This window comes from Saccopteryx bilineata, chromosome 5 (genome assembly GCF_036850765.1).
Source record: "Saccopteryx bilineata isolate mSacBil1 chromosome 5, mSacBil1_pri_phased_curated, whole genome shotgun sequence".
Taxonomy (NCBI): domain Eukaryota; kingdom Metazoa; phylum Chordata; class Mammalia; order Chiroptera; family Emballonuridae; genus Saccopteryx; species Saccopteryx bilineata.
Window position 1 is genome coordinate 132,123,246 of NC_089494.1, and position 16,778 is coordinate 132,140,023.

The following is a 16,778-nucleotide window of genomic DNA, read 5'->3' on the forward strand; positions in this document are numbered from 1 at the left end:
CGAGCAGCCGCGCACGCGCCCGGTCCGGCTGAGCACCGCTGACGTTCCCAGCGGCCTGCACACTGCGAGTGGGGGTCGCCGGCCACTGGTGCCCGGAGCACCCCATTCGCGCGTGTGCCTTGGGCATTCCACGCGCCCAGGGCGCCCTGCTGGCCCGCACACCCAGGGGGCTCCATTATCCTGCGCCTGGTGTGGTCCAGCCGCCAGCGGCGGGGCGAGCGGGAGAGGCTTGGGAGATTCTCTCCGTGGGCGGGGCACCTCACCCAGCCATTCAAGCTAACAATCAAGCATTGGGGGAGGGGCGCACGCAGGCAGCCTAAAATACCTTCGGAAGCACAGCTGCGACCCAATCACTGAAATTAGCTTAACCCATAAAATCTGCGCACCCTCGGTTCTAATTGATAAGATCTCTCTCAGTTCAGCGATCCAAGACAAGAGGTGTGATATTTTTTAGTGCCTCTCGCTAAAGGGGTGGGGGCAACTTCTGATTGATAGAGCCTCCATATTCAGGGATAAACGCTAACAAGAAGGACTTGGCAGATAATAAGATCTATACTACACTAGTCGCAAGCAGAGACTAGTGCCTCTTCTTCCCTGCAAAAACAGGCTACAAAGTGTAGAAAGCCTGGGTTGAGAGGTCCAACTAAATGCTAGGCGCTGAACAGTCACCTTGACAACAATTGACTCCCACCCCCGCCTCATTACACTGGAGGCCCTGACTGTCAGAGCCTTTCCCAAAGCCTTGCACTGAGTGGGGATAGAGTGGGGATTTCCCAGCTCTTTGAGCCTCTTACTCCCCAGGCAGAAGCAGTTGCAGCCTTATAGCTGGATCACCAGGCTGCTAATTCAGAAAGGGGGGACTAGGAGAGAGAATCCAGGAAAGCAAACTCTCTCATCATTGGACCCTGCAAACGCCAACAAGCCTTTACTTCCAGCAAGACTAAAGCCAATTATATGACATTGCCATAGAATCCCATCAACTGCAAATCCCTACCTAAGAGTGACACAGGGGCAGAGCCTGGGGTACAGAGTCACCGACCAGGAAGAGGGAGAGAAAAGAAAAAGGAAGAAGTTAACCTCTCAAAATCAAGAAAAACCCACAGACTTTACAACTTGATCCACTAATTTTTTGTTGTTGTTGTTGTTGTTTGTTTCTTCTATCTTTTTGCCTTTATTTCCTCCACCTCAGTCCTTCTATTCTCTGCCCATCTTATGCTTCCCCTTTCTTGAACTACACTACCCATGAGTGTTGCATTTTATTTTTCTTCTTTATCCTCACCCTCCTTTAAGGTTATACTCCAAAACACTTAACTCTCACTCTCTCCTCTTTTGTTTTTGTTTTTTTTTTGTCTTGCTATATTTTGTTTTTTTCTCTTCCTATTTTATTTCTTCCTTCGTTTTTCTCTTTTTCTTATTTTTTCTTTTCTATTCGTTTTTTCTTTTCTCATTTTACTTTCCTCCCATATAATCCTCAGCCACGAACAAATTAGTTAATTTGGGACTCAAGGCTTTTTTTTGGCTTTATTTCTCTTTTTTGCTTTTGTTTTTATTTTTTTTTCTTGTTTGTTTATTTTTGTGGCATTTTGGGTCCTCCCAACCCAAGGTCTCCATTGTATTTAGTCTTCGCTCCACTTAATACAACAGATTTTTACTTATTATTTTTATTTTTTCTTCTTTATTATTCTTTTTTGGTCCTTTTTTCTGGTTCCCTCTTATCCCTCTCATTATATCTCTTAGTTGACCATCACTTACAAGCAAATCATCTTATGCTTGTCTAAGATTTTCTTCCTTTTTTTTTTTTTTTTTTGCATTTAGTAGGTCCCTACTCCCTTTTTTTTGCCCCTTGAACTCTTCACCCCAAATCAGGCCCTCCATTATAGGCACGATATTTCCCTGAGGAGGGGAGAGAAGGGAAAGAGAAGAGAGAAAAAAAGGGGGAAATAATAAATTATTACTGTTTTTATTTGTGGGGTGTTTTACCTTTTTTTTTTTTTTTTTTTACTTTTTACTCTTTATTAATTCTAATTAGTGCTATCAATAAGACCACCCTCAGATGCCGATAAGAAAGAGGAAATCGAATATTATGGATACAAAAGAAAGAGAGGTAACACAAATAGATGTGGAAAAATCTATGGAGAAAAGACTTAACATATTGGAAGCCTTGGAGCTAAATGACAGAGAATTTAAAATAGAAATCTTAAAAATACTCAGAGATATACAAGAAAACACAGAAAGGCAATATAGGGAGATCAGAAAACAACTCAATGAACACAAAGAATATATTACCAAGGAAATTGAAACTATAAAAACAAATCAAACAGTAATGAAAAACTCAATTCACGAGATGAAAAACGAGGTAACAAGCTTAGCTAACAGAACAGCCCAGATTGAAGATAGGATTAGTGAAATAGAAGACAAACAACTTGAGGCACAACAGAGAGAAGAAGAAAGAGACTCAAAAATAATAAAAAATGAGAAAGCCCTACAGGAATTGTCTGACTCCATCAGAAAGAATAACATAATAATAATAGGTATATCAGAGGGAGAAGAGAAAGAAAATGGAATGGAGAATATACTCAAACAAATAATAGACGAGAACTTCCCAAGCCTGTGGAAGGAACTAAAGCCTCAAATTCAAGAAGCAAACAGAACACCAAGTTTTCTTAACCCCAACAAACCCACTCCAAGGCACATCATAATAAAGATGAAACAAACCAATGACAAAGAAAAAATTCTCAAGGCAGCCAGGGAAAAGAAGAGTACAACATATAAAGGAAGGCCTATTAGATTATCATCAGATTTCTCAGCAGAAACTCTACAAGCTAGAAGAAAGTGGACCCCAATATTTAAAGCCCTGAAAGAGAGGAACTTTCAGCCAAGAATACTATACCCATCAAAGCTATCCTTCAAGTATGAAGGAGATATAAAAACATTCACAAATACAGAAAAGATGAGAGAATTTATCAACAGAAAGCCCCCACTCCAGGAAATACTAAGGGGGGTTTTCCAACCAGATTCAAAGAACAAAAGAAAACAACACCACAAGTAACAGCTCCACCAAGAACACAATAAAACCAAACTTAAACTGTGACAACAAAGGAAAAAAAGGGGGGAGAGGATGGAGATTAACAGTAGCAAAGGATGATGAAGTGCAGAAATACTTGTAAGATAGGGTACTACAATGAATATGGTAGGTACCCTTTTCATTATTTAATGGTAACCACCCTTAAAAAAAACACCACAAAAACACTTGACTTAAAAAAGGTAGCAACAGAGGAGAGAAGTATGGAACACAAACAAACAAAAACAAATGATAGAAAAACAAAAGAGAAGAATCAAACTAGATACAAAACTAACAGAAAGCAAGTTATAAAATGGCAGTAGGGAACCCACAAGTGTCAATAATTACACTAAATGTAAATGGATTAAACTTACCAATAAAAAGACACAGAGTAGCAGAATGGATTAAAAAAGAAAATCCAACTATATGCTGCCTACAAGAAACACATCTAAGCAACAAGGATAAAAACAAATTCAAAGTGAAAGGCTGGAAAACAATACTCCAAGCAAACAACGCCCAAAAAAAAGCAGGCGTAGCAATACTCATATCTAATAATGCTGACTACAAGACAGAAAAAGTACTCAGAGACAAAAATGGTCATTTCATAATGATTAAGGGGAAGTTGAATCAAGAAGACATAACAATCCTTAATATATATGCACCAAACCAAGGAGCACCAAAATATATAAGACAGCTACTTATTGACCTTAAAACAAAAACTAACAAAAATACAATCATACTTGGAGACCTCAATACACCGCTGACGGCTCTAGATCGGTCATCCAAACAGAGAATCAATAAAGATATAGTGGCCTTAAACGAAATACTAGAACACCTGGATATGATAGACATCTACAGGACACTTCATCCCAAAGCGACAGAGCATACATTTTTCTCTAGTGTACATGGAACATTCTCAAGAATTGACCATATGTTGGGCCACAAAGACAATATCAGCAAATTTAGAAAAATTGAAATTGTACCAAGCATATTTTCTGATCATAAAGCCTTGAAACTAGAATTCAACTGCAAAAAAGAGGGGGAAAAACAGACAAAAATGTGGAAACTAAACAACATACTTCTAAAAAATGAATGGGTCAAAGAAGAAATAAGCGCAGAAATCAAAAGATATATACAGACAAATGAAAATGAAAATACGACATATCAGAATCTCTGGGATGCAGCAAAAGCAGTAATAAGAGGAAAGTTCATATCACTTCAGGCCTATATGAACAAACAAGAGAGAGCCCAAGTAAACCACTTAACTTCACACCTTAAGGAACTAGAAAAAGAAGAACAAAGACAACCCAAAACCAGCCGAAGAAAGGAGATAATAAAAATCAGAGCAGAAATAAATGAAATAGAGAACAGAAAAACTATAGAAAAAATCAATAAAACAAGGAGCTGGTTCTTTGAAAAGATCAACAAAATTGACAAACCCTTGGCAAGACTCACCAAGGAAAAAAGACACAGGACTCAAATAAATAAAATCTAAAATGAAAGAGGAGAGATCACCACAGACATCATAGATATACAAAGAATTATTGTAGAATACTATGAAAAATTATATGCCACCAAATACAACAATCTAGAAGAAATGGATAAATTCCTAGAACAATACAACCTTCCTAGACTGAGTCATGAAGAAGCAGAAAGCCTAAACAGACCAATCAGCAGGGAGGAAATAGAAAAAACTATTAAAAATCTCCCCAAAAATAAAAGTCCAGGCCCAGACGGTTATACTAGTGAATTCTATCAAACATTCAAAGAAGACTTGGTTCCTATTCTACTCAAAGTCTTCCAAAAAATTGAAGAAGAAGCAATACTTCCAAACACATTTTATGAGGCCAACATAACCCTCATACCAAAACCTGGCAAGGATGGCACAAAGAAAGAAAACTACAGACCAATATCTCTAATGAATACAGATGCTAAAATACTAAACAAAATACTGGCAAACCGAATACAACAACATATTAAAAAAATAATACATCATGATCAAGTGGGATTCATCCCAGAATCTCAAGGATGGTTCAACATACGCAAAACGGTTAACGTAATACACCATATCAACAAAACAAAGAACAAAAACCACATGATCTTATCAATACATGCAGAAAAGGCTTTTGATAAAATACAACACAATTTTATGTTTAAGACTCTCAACAAAATGGGTATAGAAGGAAAATATCTCAACATGATAAAGGCCATATATGATAAACCATCAGCCAACATCCTATTAAACGGCATAAAACTGAGGACTTTCTACCTTAAATCAGGAACAAGACAGGGTTGTCCACTCTCTCCACTCTTATTCAACGTGGTGCTAGATGTTCTGCCCAGAGCAATCAGACAAGACAAAGAAATAAAAGGCATCCATATCGGAAAAGAAGAAGTAAAGCTATCACTTTTTGCTGATGATATGATCCTATACATCGAAAACCCGAAGGACTCCACAAAAAGATTATTAGAAACAATAAACCAATACAGTAAGGTCGCAGGATACAAAATTAACATACAAAAGTCCATAGCCTTTCTATATGCCAACAATGAAATATTAGAAAACGAACTCAAAAAAATAATCCCCTTCACGATTGCAACAAAAAAAATAAAATACCTAGGAATAAACATAACAAAGAACGTAAAGGACCTATATAATGAAAATTACAAAGCATTGTTAAGGGAAATCGAAAAAGATACAATGAGATGGAAAAATATTCCTTGTTCTTGGATAGGAAGAATAAATATAATCAAAATGGCCATATTACCCAAAGCAATATACAAATTTAATGCAATTCCCATCAAAATCCCTATGAGATTTTTTAAAGAAATGGAACAAAAAATCATCAGATTTATATGGAACTATAAAAAACCCCGAATAGCCAAAACAATCCTAAGGAAAAAGAATGAAGCTGGGGGCATTACAATACCTGACTTTAAACTATATTATAGGGCCACGATAATCAAAACAGCATGGTATTGGCAAAAAAATAGACACTCAGACCAATGGAACAGAATAGAAAGCCCAGAAATAAAACCACATATATATGGTCAAATAATCTTTGATAAAGGGGCCAACAACACACAATGGAGAAAAGAAAGCCTCTTCAACAAATGGTGTTGGGAAAACTGGAAAGCCACATGCAAAAGAATGAAACTCGACTACAGCCTGTCCCCGTGTACTAAAATTAATTCAAAATGGATCAAAGACCTAAATATAAGACCTGAAACAATAAAGTACATAGAAGAAGACAGAGGTACTAAAATCATGGACCTGGGTTTTAAAGAACATTTTATGAACTTGACTCCAATGGCAAGAGAAGTGAAGGCAAAGATAAATGAATGGGACTATATCAGAATTAAAAGTTTTTGCTCAGCAAGAGAAACTGATATCAAAATAAACAGACAGCCAACTATATGGGAACTGATATTTTCAAACGACAGCTCAGATAAGGGCCTAATATCCAAAATTTACAAAGAACTCATAAAACTCAACAACAAACAAAATGGCCAACAGATATATGAAAAGATGCTCAGCTTCATTAGTTATTAGAGAAATGCAAATCAAAACTACAATGAGATACCACCTCACTCCTGTTAGATTAGCTATTATCAACAAGACGGGTAATAGCAAATGTTGCTGAGGCTGTGGAGAAAAAGGAACCCTCATTCACTGTTGGTGGGAATGTAAAGTAGTACAACCATTATGGAGGAAAGTATGGTGGTTCCTCAAAAAACTGAAAATAGAACTACCTTATGACCCAGCAATCCCTCTACTGGGTATATACCCCAAAACCTCAGAAACATTGATACGTGAAGACACATGTAGCCCCATGTTCATTGCAGCACTGTTCACAGTGGCCAAGACATGGAAACAACCAAAAAGCCCTTCAATAGAAGACTGGATAAAGAAGATGTGGCACATATACACTATGGAATACTACTCAGCCATAAGAAATGATGACATCAGATCATTTACAGCAAAATGGTGGGATCTTGATATCATTATAAGGAGTGAAATAAGTAAATCAGAAAAAAACAAGAACTACATGATTCCATACATTGGTGGAACATAAAAATGAGACTAAGAGACATGGACAAGAGTGTGGTGGTTACCAAGGGTGGGGGGTGAGGGAGGACATGGGAGGGAGGGAGGGAGAGAGTTAGGGGGAGGGGGAGGGGCACAGAGAACTAGATAGAGGGTGACGGAGGACAATCTGACTTTGGGCGAGGGGTTTGCAACATAATTTGATGACAAAATAACCTAGACATGTTTTCTTTGAATATATGTACCCTGATTTATTAATGTCATCCCATTACCATTAATAAAAATTTATTAAAAAAAATTGAGGAAGAAATTTTTCTTCAAAATTACATTTATATTAAAAGATAAAGTCATTCAAAATAAGACTAACTTCCGTACCTTAAATGTGTTCACTTTCAATCTTTTGGTTTTGTGAAAAATAGATGCTTGATTATGTACAAAACACATTAATATCTCAGATATTTTATTACTGAAAAATGACTCCAGGATTTTAGGACATTTGTCTAAACTTTAAAAATATGAATGAATAGGCTCAAATAATTGTAGAACACACTCTATAGCAGGTGTTAGAGCAAGCCGTCTAACTTTTGAATATCCTAAAAGCTTTTTGTATTCAACATTTGCTTCTTCACAAAATTGTTTTAAAATAGCAACACGAATGGTAAAACAACTAAAATGCAAATAAATTGTATTATTACTTCTACATCAATTGACATGGCACATGATGCTGCATTGATTGCATTTGACAAAATATGTGCATTACAACTTATTCCTAGTATTTTCTTTTGGAATAACTCATATAATTTTACATACACATTATTTACCCCTTTGCATCTTCACCCACCAAAACTTGTATTATCAGCCATTAGTGCAACAACTTTGGATTTCAAATTGCTTTCATTTATTACTCTGCATAGATGGTTTGACAAAATTTCAGAATTTTCGCCCTCAATGGATTCTAAATTTAAAATTTTTACTTGAATGCCCTTGGTAACATTAAAATATCTTACTATTACTGAATACAATTTAATTTCATTATGATTTGATGTATCAGATAAAATCATTACAAATGCTGCAGTTTCCAAGTCCTCTGTAAGTATTTTGTCACAGTAATTTTTAAATACTGATTTCAAAATAGCCTTGCAGGCACGGGGGAAGGCATTGCAGTGGCACGGTAGCGTGGCTGCCGGCCACCGTGGGAGTGGCAGGTGAGGGCGGTGCGGCGACCTCTCGGGCTTCCTCTCCGGTGCGTGCGCAGCCCCTCCCCACAAACCGCCCCCGCCCCGCCCAGCGCAAGCGGCCAGCGACCGCCCAAGACCAGGAGACCCTGAACCACTGAACAGGAGCAGGTGGCGGGGCGCGAGCTACGACTGGCATTTTGGCGGCGCTGCAGGATTTACAGATGGATTCACTGGAAAAAACAACAAATAGAAGTGAACAAAAGTCAAGAAAGTTTTTAAAAAGCCTCATCCAGAAACAGCCGCAAGAACTGCTCCTGGTGATTGAGACCAAAGTCAGTGCAGCCGTGGCCCCAGGGATCCCCGCCCTCTGCTCCTGGAGGCCGTCCTCAAGGCTGCGGAGCAGCTAGAGGTGCTCCACCCTGGGGATGTGGCCAAGTTCCGCAGGAAGGTGATGAAGGACTGGGACCTGCTGGTTGTTGCCCATGATCTGATCCGGAAGATGTCACCTCGGACAGGTGACACCAAGCCCAACTTCTTCCAGGACTGCCTGATGAAGATCTTTGACAACCTGGAGCAGCACATCCAGGACCCGCTGGTGCTGTCCACAGCCTGATGGAGAGGGGAACAATGGTGCTGACCACCAACTACGACAACCTGCTGGAGATCTTTGGGCAGCAGCAGAACAAGCCCATGGAGTCCTTAGATCTGAAGGACAAGACCAAGGTCCTTAAGTGGGCAAGAGGACACATCAGATATGGAGTTCTTCACATCCATGGCTTATACACAGACCCCTGTGGGATGGTATTGGATCCTTCAGGATATAAGGATGTCACCCAAGACCCAGAAGTGATGGAGGTACTCCAGAGCTTATACTGCAGGAAGTCCTTTCTGTTCGTGGGCTGTGGGGAGACCCTTCAGGACCAGATATTCCAAGCACTCTTCCTGTACTTGGTGCCGAACAAGGCGGATTTGGAGCACTACATGGTCATGCTCAAGGAGAGTGAGGACCATTTCTTCAAGCACCAAGCTGACATGCTACTGTTTGGGATCAAAGTCGTGTCCTATGGGGCCTATTTCGACCACTTCCCAGGATATATGTGAGACCTGGCCACACAGATCTGCAAACAGTGGAATCCAGATGCTGAGCGAGCGGACAGCACCACACTGTTGGGGAATGCATGTCAAGACTGTGCAAAAAGGAAGTTAGAAGAGAATGGAATTGAAGTTTCAAAACAGCTCCGACAATCAGATGATACTGGAGCATCTTGAAATCTTTAAAACCAGTAAAACTTGAAACTTGAAAACCAGCCTTCTGCAACCACAGTGCCATACCTGAACGATAAGGAATGTTCAGAGAACTCTACATGGACCTCTCACTTCTAAACTGTCATGTACCCCACGTACCCCAAGAGAGCCCTGTGGGGGTATGGCCCAGGGAGGCTGGGTGATAGTCCCTCTGAGTGTTTAACTACTGTGTGTGTGTGTGTGGGGGGTGAAGCACACATACTTCAGGTCTCCATTGTGAGGACTGCTGGACAACTACCTCAGGTGCCCAATCGGCGGGAAGGGAAGTGCCTGGTTTCTGGGCTTCCACTTGATGCACTCTTTGTCAGGTGGGTTTTTTTAATAAAAGGGGGAGAGTAAGGATTGTCCAAGCAACAGTAGTTGCCAAAGAGAAAATAAGAAGCTAAACTCTTAAATTTTATTATTTTTATGCAGAAACATCTGTTACTATGGGAAAAACTTTTAAGGTGTTTGTTACATTGTTAAACAGTAAAGCATACTGGAGGCATTGAATCTGCCAGTGAGAGTGGGGTATGTCTTTTAAAAGAATGACTAGATCAATAGAGCTTCTTTGGAATTCTGTAATTTCAGTAACTTCAGTTCCAAAGAAAAGCAGGTCTTACTTACTATGGCTGAAAAGTGAAGTCCCCAACCAGAGGGCCTTTTCAAAAGTACGGTTCAGTGCTGCGCAAGTCCAATTGGTGGCTGATAACTGAGAAGTTACCAGTGGAGCACAGACAGGTTTAACTTTCAGAGTATAAATTCCAAGCTTTCTAAGACACCTGTGGTGGGGGGAAAGGGCCAGCCTCTCTGTTCTTATCGCCTAACGTTCTCTCCCATGGCCTATATGAGGGGCTCACACAGAGCAAGGTAGGCAGACCTTGCAAAGGGAGGGTCTGTGTTGGGAGCCAATCCACTAATGCTGGCTAACAAGGTCACAGCAGGAGAAGATCCACAACTGCTGGTTGACAAAGTCACAGCAGAAGAAGACCAATGACTGCTGGTTGACAAAGTCACCACAGTGAAGACTAATAGCTGTGGGTTGACAGGCACAACGATACTTCCCCCTTTGACCTTTTGAATTAATCTGGCCTTATATCCCCCCTTTTTTGGGTGTGTGCTATTATTTATGGCACAGGGATAATAGTACCGTGCTTTCCCTGTAGATTCGTAGTAATTTCTTTGGAAATGAGACAGAAGGTGTAAGTTCCACAGAAAAGCCTGTAAGCCCCTTGAACTGGGCTCATAAACATAAGAGGCTGGCTATGATATCCCTCATAAAGGGTTAAGTTTGTAGAAGAATTTCTTCTTATTAATCATGTTAGAAAGAATAAAGTTAGAACTTAACTAGTGTATGAATATAGTAAATAAATAAAGTTTAACTAGACATTAGAATCTTAGGTAAAGTGGAGTGGAGTGGCCTGTTGCGTGGCCTTGGATGAGAGCGCAGCTGGCAAGTAAAGAATGTTTTCTTAAAAGACTTTTTTGTGACTGAAGGCAGTTGCTGGGCTTTTTTCTCAATAAAACATTCTCATGAGATTTTTGTATTTTCCAAGAATAAGGAGAGGAATGTGGTGGGATCCATAGCAGCAATAACAATTAATGCCTTTTGATATTATGTTGCTACTAAGCTATCTTGCAGGTGCACTCTATGTATCTTTAAGCAAAAGTTACTCTTGATGCTATGCCAGTTTCTTAATAAGCAAGCCTTTTGAAGTCTTGTGAGAAAAATTAGAACACTGCATGAACTCAGGGTGGTCCTTGATGATTTCGTCTGCTAATCTCTCTCTCTGCGCCCTTGACTCACAACAACAGTAAGGTGTTATTAATTAGTACTAATCTTTTAGAAGTTTGTACCAATATTGTTATTGCTATTCAAGTTATTGTATAACTGTACTTTGAATAACTTACCACATGATTTGTAGCTTATAGATATGAATTAACTGTTATCTGGAAATATGTAACCATAGTGAAACAAAATACCATGTGATTGTAACTTTGTGTGTGTACATAAAAAGAAAGCTAGACCAGCATTTGGCAGAGATGCCTGGCAGTATATGCTAACGAGAGAATCAAGAGAAAGAAAAGAATTTGACTCTCTCACTGGATTCGTGCCAACGCCGTCTCTTCCTGTGGGACCCCTGGATTCCCCCCCGGGGGCTGGACCCCGGCAGGTCTGCAGCATTGTTGTAGATGTTTCCTAGTTTCCCTACACATGGGCAGATGGCAGAGACAGCAGCTACCTGCAGTGTCTGTGCTGGGGGCACTGCTCTGTGATGATGGCGAAGGTTCTGCTTGTTTTCCGTTTCAGAGCTACCTATTTTTTGGTGACATTTCTTGCCAAGCACTATGACAATTTCCCACTGATGGCTGTGGAGCTCTCACAGGTATAGAGAACAAGATACGTAAGATTGAAGTGTGTAGGGAATGAGATAAGCCCGGAACTGCTTATGTCTTCTTTTTGAAGCATGAAAAATCTTTTATGTTACTCTGGTCGTAAATAAAATAACTTCAACTCTGAAAAAAAATAGCCTTGCATTTTGTCCCGGCACAAGAAAGTTTTGCATTGTAAAACTTTTTCAATAATTTAGTTGTACAATCCATACTATGAAAACTTTGTGAATTATGGTATGAAATGCAAATGGTCCCTCTGTTGCAGCCAACTGTTTTTCATCTTCAGAATAATTTGAAGTTTTAAAAAAACTTGTTACTTTACAACTGGAAGCTGATGCATCCAATGACTGCTTATGTTTGTTGGTGGTAAAGTGTTTCTTATCACTGCTCTGCCCCTAATTGCAATACAAAATTCTCCACTGCAAATATTACAGAAAACAATAGTGTCTCTCTTTGATATGAGACGTGGAAATTCCTTTTTCAATTTATTGTTGAAATGGCATTTTCTCTTTTTTAATTTTTCCATCCCTTAAATGAAATTAGAAATAAAATATAGAGCTACACGAACAATGCAGGCACATTAGAAACTGAAAACATTACAGCATGGTAGGCAAGTTTTCCAGAAGCTAACTTAATAAAACTAAATATTAAGCACTAATTTGGAGTAATATTCAGGTGTATTTATCATTTTCTAATTTAAAAATGTCTGTTTTATGCAACTATTTAATCAAAATGCATTGTTAATAGATATGGTTTGAGGTTAGATTTCCATTTTAATACTCAAAATTCTGGAAAATACCTGTAAATAAAATTATATGTATTTTGAAATTATTAAATAGATAATGAATTAATAAAACATGAATTGTGCTTACCTATTATTGAATATTCACTGAGAAAGAAATAATGGTGAGTCTACAATGTTGTATGTGCTGTGTCGTGTTTTAGTAAGAAGTACACAAAGCCATTTGTACGCTCAGTATATTGCACTCTCTCTCAAGGTCTCCCGTGTGGAGCTCATGGGTCTCATAATCACATCTCACCACACTGAATTGATCCATGACAAATCGTCATGTCATATACAAATACGTCATATCACGCACAATGTATCAACTCTGCATCAATAAAATATGAACATTTACAGATTAGTCTTCCAATATCAAAAAGGAGGACATGTTGGAAGACACTTTTTGAGAGAGGATGGAACTTACAAAAGAAGGACTGTCCTCCCTAAAGGAGGATTGGTTACCTTAGCTTAGAAGGTGGCAGAAAATGAGAACTACATACCCATTAAGACTAGTCAAAGGTAAAAACAACTGACAGTACCAGTTTTGGTAAGAATGTAGGGTCACTTGAATTTCATACACAGCAAGCAGGAACACAGAATAGTACTTCCATGTTGACTGTGATGGCACTTACACAACTATAAAAAAAGGAAGAGCTAAAAGGAGAGAATTCTCATCCTGCATGTTCTTGTGGTAACTGTATTTTGAAGCTCTGCCAAGACTAAACCAAAATGTAAATCAAAAGTATTTAAAGTTCAAACTCCTGTCAGCTAAAATACTGGCAAGCTCAAAGAAACTGTCACCTCAGGGGAAGCAGCAACAGGAAAGAGACAACTCAGACAGGACCTCAACGTAATTAAAAATATGAACAGGTTCCTGCTCAAGTCAATTCCTAGAGGACTGACAATGACTAGGTGCTCACCCTAACTGCCAGAGCGGAAAGGGCTATCACTCTGAACAAACAGTTGCACCACAGTTTCCAATGCTCTTAAAATACAAAGCTTGGGATCCAAAAGTAAAAAAAAAAAAATTGTAAAACATATAAATAACTAGGAGAATATGATCCATGATTGAAAAAAAAATAGAGGTAAACACATTGATACCCTGGTATTGGAATTAGCAGATAAAAATATTCTAAAACTCTACTATTGGTAAGATGAAAAAAGTTGCAGGAAAATATAGACTAAGTGAAGAGATGGGTAACAGGAGGTATATTAAAAATCAAACAAAAAAAGTAGAAAAGAACCAAAAGATAATCCTAAATGTGAAAATTACAGTATTTGAAAAAAAATTCATTGGATAGATCAAAAACCACAGAAGGAACTGGTGAGCTTAAAGATAGGATAATGTATGTTGTCTATACTGAAGTACAGAAAGAGAAAACAATGAAATAAACTGTGTGATTGACTTCTTACACAGTATCAGGCAGCCAAATATATGTATAATTGGAATATCATAAAAGGAGTGTAGGGAGACAGTTAAATATCTGAATAATGGAAAAAATTTGGAAAATTTAATGACTCCAACAGAATAAATATACCAAAGACTTCACCTAGGTATATTTTAGCAAATGCTGAGACACAAAGATAAAATATTTAAAGCAGTCAGAAAAAAAGGGAAAACAATAATATAACAATCATACAACATTACGTGTGGTAAATAGAATAATACTGCTATGTCATTTTCATATTAGAAATGAAGTTGTATGCCATTTTTTCCCATTTAAATAGAATATTATTGGGTGACACTGGTTAACAATTACACAGATTTCAGGTGCCAAATTCTATACATCATCTGTACCACAGACTGTGTATTCACCCCCCCAAGTCAAGTCTTCATCCATCACCATTTAATCCCCCATACCCTCTCCTCCACCTCTCCACTCCTGAAGTTTTGTGCTATTAATTCAAGATAGATTGCAACATTTAAGATAAATATTGAGCCTGACCAGGTGGTGGCACAGTGGATAGAGCATTGACCTGATTGCTAAGGACCTAGGTTTGAAACCCCAAGGTCACCGGCTTCAACATGAACTCATCTGGCTTGAGCAAGGGGTTGCCAGCTTGAGTGTAGTATCACAAAAATGACCCTATAGTTCCTGGCTTGAGCTCAAGTTCACTGGCTTGCGCAAGGGGTCATTGGCTTGGCTGGAGCCCCCGGGTCAAGGCATGTATGAGAAGCAATCGAAGCAATCAGTGAACTACTAAGGTGCCACAATTGCGAGTTGATACTGTTCATCTCTCTCCGTCTGTCCCTCTCTCTCTCTAAAAGATAGAAAGGCAGGCAGATTGGATGGATGGACAGATGGACAGATGAATGGATAGATACATGATCATCTCAAACCGATAGCCAAACAACATGCTTAAAAATTAAACATAAGTATTAGCATAAAGAATAGGCACACACTTTCTTTCTCTCTCTATATATATATGTATGTATATATATGTATATGTGTGCGTACATATAAATTATATATGCCTTAGTAAAACTTTTAAGTGTTGTTGGCAGAAGATAAAAAAATCAGTACACTATTTTCAACTTTCCTAAGAGAATCATTTTACTGGATAGAGAATTCATTCTGTAAACATATGGACTCCAAAAGTTAATCTTAACCCTTTTCAGTGTTATTGTCTCTACATTAGGGTACATATACTTACAGATAAAGATAATTCTTCACGTTCAGACTTCACAACTGGTTTTTCTACATTTTCACTACAACTTCCATAAGTTTCTTCCAAAGAAGAAACAACCTATGAGAAAATCAAAGCAAGTTACCGTATTTCCCCATGTATAAGACACACCTTAATTTAGAGCCCGAAATTTGAAAGAAAAAAAGTATTACATAAAGTTACTGAACTCAAGTTTTATTCATCATAAAATTCATACAACTCCTCATCACTGTCAAAACTCCCATCCATTAGCTCATCCTCCTCTATGTCTGATGATGAATCACTGTCTTCATATATTGTCTCATCCTCAGTTCCATCTATGGCATTTGAAATGCCACACTTTTTAAATGACTTGACAATTATCTCAATCTTGATATTATCCCAGGATCTTTTCACCAGGAACAAACTTCTCCTATAGTTGGTTTCTTCATTCTTCCTCCTGGTGCCAAATTGACCCCAGAAGACTTCATCCATTCCTTCCATTCATCTCTTATGATAGCTTTGAAGGGAGCTAGGATGTCAAGCTTCCAGGTATGACAGCAAGTTTAGTGTTTTGCTCTGCAGCAATCTTCTTTGTGTTTGTTGTTATGTATGCCTTGAACTGATCAAGCACTAATAGGGCAGGTTTGCATAAGAGCCCACTTGATCTCCTTCTCCAAACTTTCTCAAACCAGATCTTCATCCCATCCTGATCCCTCCAACCCTTGTCATGAACATGGACAATCACCCTTCAAGGAATGTCTTCTTTTGGCATTGTTTTGTGTTTGAAAATCAGCATAGGAGGCAGCTTGGCTCCATCGGCACAACAAGCTAGAACAACTGGATAATGGCTCTTTTCATGTCCACTTGTCTTCACAGTTACAGTTTTCATCCCCTTCTTATCAACAGTTCTGTTACTTGGGACATCAATTTGAAGGGGGACTGTCCATATTTACAATCTGTCCTAATTCAGATTGCAATGTATCTTCTGACATTGAATGACAAAATGATGAAACTCAAGGATCTTCTGCTCATAGCTTTCAGGCATCTTTTGGACAAGTCTGGAGTGTGTACACATGCTTAGTTTATTCTGTTTCATGAACCTGAAGCGCCAATTGTGTCCTCCCTTGAAATCAGTCACTTCTTTTTCATCAGTAATTCTTCTTGCTTCATGCTGAACCATCTTTGTGGACACAGGAATTCCAATTGCCCTTTGGTCTTCAATCCATATCTTCAATTCCCTCGTTAAACCAGGTCATTTTGCAGATTTGCCTCTCACGGCCTTATTCTGCCATGTGTTTTCAGTAGGGTTTCTTTGTCCCATAGCCAGTCTCAGATTCATTTCTCGGTTGGAGGAGGACCAAACTTATGTTCAGCAGCACG

At 38.7% G+C, this 16,778-nt stretch overlaps 1 protein-coding gene and 1 pseudogene across 1 annotated transcript in view; one reads left to right on the forward strand and one right to left on the reverse strand.

The window, feature by feature from the left end:
- The window catches only part of CCDC7 (coiled-coil domain containing 7), a 240,760-nt gene that overhangs the window by 204,127 nt on the left and 19,855 nt on the right, over nucleotides 1-16,778 (reverse strand). The window contains exon 2 of the mRNA XM_066233057.1: nucleotides 15,405-15,497. Within this exon, the coding sequence (XP_066089154.1) occupies nucleotides 15,405-15,497 (93 nt within the window). The remainder of the gene's footprint in view (nucleotides 1-15,404; nucleotides 15,498-16,778) is intronic.
- On the forward strand, nucleotides 8,509-9,745 carry LOC136338434 (protein FAM118A pseudogene; annotated as a pseudogene).